The sequence below is a fragment of the Lygodium microphyllum genome, chromosome 15 (genome assembly GCF_053477565.2).
Source record: "Lygodium microphyllum isolate KBCC chromosome 15, Lygodium_microphyllum_v1.1.10, whole genome shotgun sequence".
NCBI lineage: Eukaryota > Viridiplantae > Streptophyta > Polypodiopsida > Schizaeales > Lygodiaceae > Lygodium > Lygodium microphyllum.
In genome coordinates, this window is record NC_141149.1 from 118414678 (window position 1) to 118418816 (window position 4139).

A 4139-nucleotide genomic window follows, 5' to 3' on the forward strand; every position below is an offset into this window, starting at 1 on the left:
TTGTGTATTGGCCACACTTTGATGTTCACTACCTTGCAGAATAAGTTTTTGGCATTTTTCCACAAGGGAAAGGGGGTTATTTTCTCTTATTTTTCCATTCAGTGTTTAGCATAATGAGCTTGTGCTGGAAAGGCACCACATACTTAGCAAGGTGCGGTTGGGGGACTAGCAGGCCCCCGCCCCCAATCGCATGTGGCAATACCCCCTTCGCAGAAAGTTGATGATGTAATTGTAATTCACGATATGGGAATTGTCTACACATTTTGTGGAAGCTTGCTCACGAGCGAATGCTATTACCTATTACTCGCAAGGCCCTGTTATAGGAACATAGGTGCTTGTTCACATGTGATATATATATATATATATTCTTGATTGCAATTCTATCTATGGAACATAGGTGCTTGTTCACATGATATATATTGTTGATTGCAATTTTATGTATGGAGACCAAGTTGGCTCTTGTGAAGGTAGGGGGAGGGGGCATCATGCATGGGTCCAGCTATTTTTAATGGATAGATCATGGGGAAGATAAACAAAAAGTGCCAGGTGGACAGGTTAGAGGTGTGGGGATGCCACGTCGCAAGACAAGGCAAGCTGTCAAAAGTCTTTCTCGCTGTCTCTCTCTCTCTCTCTCTCTCTCTCATCTCGCCTATTCTATCACCCTACCACATAGTACACATACACACTCACACACCCACACACACCCACACAATCACTCTCTCGCATTGTATCAACAGTTAGCCGGCTTTCATAACCCGTTTCTCGTCTCGTGTGTCGTGTGCCTGTTAGGGTTTCCTCGTACCTCAGACGCCATGGTCGGAATGCACAGCTCTCTCTCCTTGAAGGCCGGTCTCTTCAACGACCCCGTCTCCTCGGACGTGAATGATCTCGCCATTGCGAGCAGGAACCTTGGTCGGCACTTGGCGGAGATAGTTGTCCTTGGCTCCACATCAGTCTCCCTCCTCAGATGGCTGGCCTCCATTGCTGCTATGTAAGTGGCTGGTATATGAATATGAGAGAGAGAGAGAGAGAGAGAGAGAGAGAGAGAGAGAGAGAGAGAAGGCTTCCGTTAGTGTGCCTGACTCCGTGTAGATACTGCATCCACCTGAGAAAAAACATTCTGCCGTTAAGATGGATTGCTTCACGCAATAGTGTAACCGTATGCCTCCTTCCTGTAAAGGTATATGGTTCTAAATGCACATAAGCTGCGGTTATAAATTCTTAAGCAGCATCGTATACCATATAGTACAGATCAGCTGCTTAGAGGAAAATGTCGACTATCGGACACTACTGAATAGTGGCAGTAAATGCCTTGCCCTACAGTCTTGGCAGTGTTGGTACCACAGCTTAACGTTAGCCTTGCTTAGTCGTGCAGGGCCTCTTGCAGAATTATTGTTTCTTTCTGAGAAATTGTCGGGTCTGAGAAATCCGGATATTTATCTCCTTACACACGTTTGTCCCTTCAGGAGTAACATGAAAATTTGTTACATCTCTTTGATCTTGCTCCTTAACAAAGACTAGATCATAATGAGGTTCTTGGGAAAGCTACCCTGCGTAGTTAGCTTTTGCCTGCAATCATGAATATGTGAGATCCTAACTCATAGAAGTGGATGGGGGGAATGTGAAAGTATTCTATGTTTGGATTACTTTTACCTATATGCCATTCTAAAAGCTATGCCATCCAAGTGAAATTGCGCCCCCCAGATACATTGTAGCAATGCCCTTCGTCGTCTTGTTTGCAGGATCTGTTACCCGTCCTCAGGACAGTTCTATGATCGTTGGGGACCTATACCATACTAAACACTATGCCATCCAAATGAAATTGCGCCTCCCAGATACATTGTAGCAACGCACTTGGACGACTTGTTTGCAGGGTCTGTTACCAGTCCTCAAGACAGTTATATGATCGTTGGGAACCTGTAGTGAGTGTCTGATCATGTTGTTAGGGAGATACTATCTCCCATGAACCAGGTGTTACAAACCAGTTTTATTCCTTACTACAGACTTTTCCTGCCATGAGAGTGGAGTCATATGTTTCTCATAGTTGGGTTACACCATGTCAGTGCTGTCTGACAGCTAAACGCGTACCAGCAAGATTGGAAGCCCTGGTTATAAAGAATACCTCTACAGCTTTCCTTTCCATTGGCCTTTCAGATCTTATTAACCTTCGCTCTATATCAAATTGTTGCATAACGTGTCATGAATGTTGGAAAGTGTGGGAAAAGGGAACATCTATACCTTGTTCTATGATGTGCGAATTGTTATTTGTTCTGTGGATCATTCTCCACACAACTACTAATGATGCGCAAAGGGCAAGCTGCAAATTCTAACAGCTGCAAATTCTAACAATAAGTTTCTTGTCCAAAGGGTAGTGCATCTCTCCAACTTTATACTTCACAATGGGAGCTTCACAGTTACAACCTGAGGACATAGTAGCACTTCTCTCATCCATTATCGTATTCCATTTTCCTTTGCCTGGGGGCCTTGGGCCTTGGAGTTAAAAGAGAGGTGTCTGCATGTTGAAATGGTAAATGGGGCAGAAATGTTCTGCAGTTTGCCAGGTCAAGAAGAAACATGCCCAAAAAATGTGGCTTTGGGTGCCACATGAGAGAAACATGTGATGAAGGAAGGTTCAAACATATCTGAAGTCAGAAGTTTGCCTAGATTGATGCCCCCCCTCTATTTTCGCACTATGCCACCCCCAAGATCGAGGTGGACTGGGCAAACTGATGACTTAAGGTTCAGGAACAAGGATACGGTAAATCTAGGTGGTGCACAGTAGAGGTAGACAATTCTTCGGGTGTTCAATGTAGGTAGCAGCTTCTCTGATTTCAATCAACTTATGTTTTTAGTATTAGTCTCATCTGGATGGTTTGTATGCTTTCGGTAACTATTTTTGAGTACTTTTGTCGGTTCTTGGAGTAAACACTATGCTGTTTATTTTGCAGATATTTGCTGATTCTTGACAGGACCAACTGGCGAACCAATATACTGACAGCCCTCCTGGTGCCTTACATTTTTCTGAATCTTCCATCAATCGTTTTTAACCTCTTTAGGTGCCACTTCCATCAACTTACAAGTTTCATAGCTTGTCAATATTTCATTGTGTTTCTTTGGACATGAAGCAAGTCTTTGCATGACTCGTATTACAGATCACCGTGACTCCATTTATAAGTATGAAGTACAAATCCTTATTTTTAGGTTTCAGAGTTTACTGAATTTTGCTCCTTTTTTTGCAGGGGTGAAGTAGGAAGGTGGATTGCATTTATTGCTATTGTTGTGCGTCTTTTCTTCCCACGCCATTTTCCTGGTACAGAATTGTGATATGACCTTAGATACATTTTCTTCTGTGAGTGGGACATTTTGTTGTGGATTTCATTGAATATTGATCTTGGATGTGACTTGATCTGTACATAGATTGGCTGGAGCTTCCTGCAGCATTGATTCTTCTGTTGGTTGCTGCGCCAAGTTTGTTGGCCAATGACCTAAGAGCTAATTTTGTTGGATATGTGATCAGTCTCGGTATTGGTGTCTATCTTCTACAAGAGCACATCAGGTCTGCCGGCGGATTTCGCCGTGCCTTTTCTGAAAGGCATGGCATTTCCAATACGATTGGCATTATCTTACTTTTTGTGTCACCTCTGTGGGAGTTGATCCTCTACTTTTTGTAAGAGCTATCTGACGGACTGTGTACAGACTGAAGAGCCATTTCTTGATTGAAATTTGTATTAGTTAGTCTTTCTTAGAAGGTTTCCTTGTACAAACTTGTTTGGAATGAATAAACGTGAAGTTTCAAGTGCAGAACTGTGAGGATGTTAAGATAAATTAATAACCGATGGCTTCTATTAAGGCTGTTAAAGGGGATGGTTGGACCTAATTTACAAATTTGAATTCAGGGATTGAAAGTCGATCTCTTTGCTTCTGTGTACAAATTCTAGTGCATGAAGCGACCCAATTATCAGATCAGTTGAGCACGCCAAATCAGCTGGTCTTTCAATTTGATACCACGATATCGCTGTGGTAGACTGTAAAGGTATATTTAGCAAAGGTGTGTAAAGATGTTGAGTGGTTTCCCCAGGGGATGGTTATGAAGTTAAGATGTTTGAGAGATGGTGGAACCTAATCTAGAAATTTGAATT

General features: G+C 42.7%; 1 protein-coding gene across 1 annotated transcript; it reads left to right on the top strand.

Annotated features, from left to right (window-relative positions):
• Nucleotides 1-661: 661 nt before the first annotated feature.
• On the top strand, nt 662-3804 carry LOC148024969 (cold-regulated 413 plasma membrane protein 1-like). Its single transcript, XM_087694647.1, has 4 exons — nt 662-991; nt 2949-3056; nt 3240-3310; nt 3418-3804. Exons 1-4 carry the CDS (start codon nt 813-815, stop codon nt 3669-3671), a joined length of 612 nt encoding a protein of 203 aa, XP_087550773.1. The 5' UTR covers nt 662-812; the 3' UTR covers nt 3672-3804.
• The last annotated feature ends 335 nt before the right edge of the window (nt 3805-4139 follow it).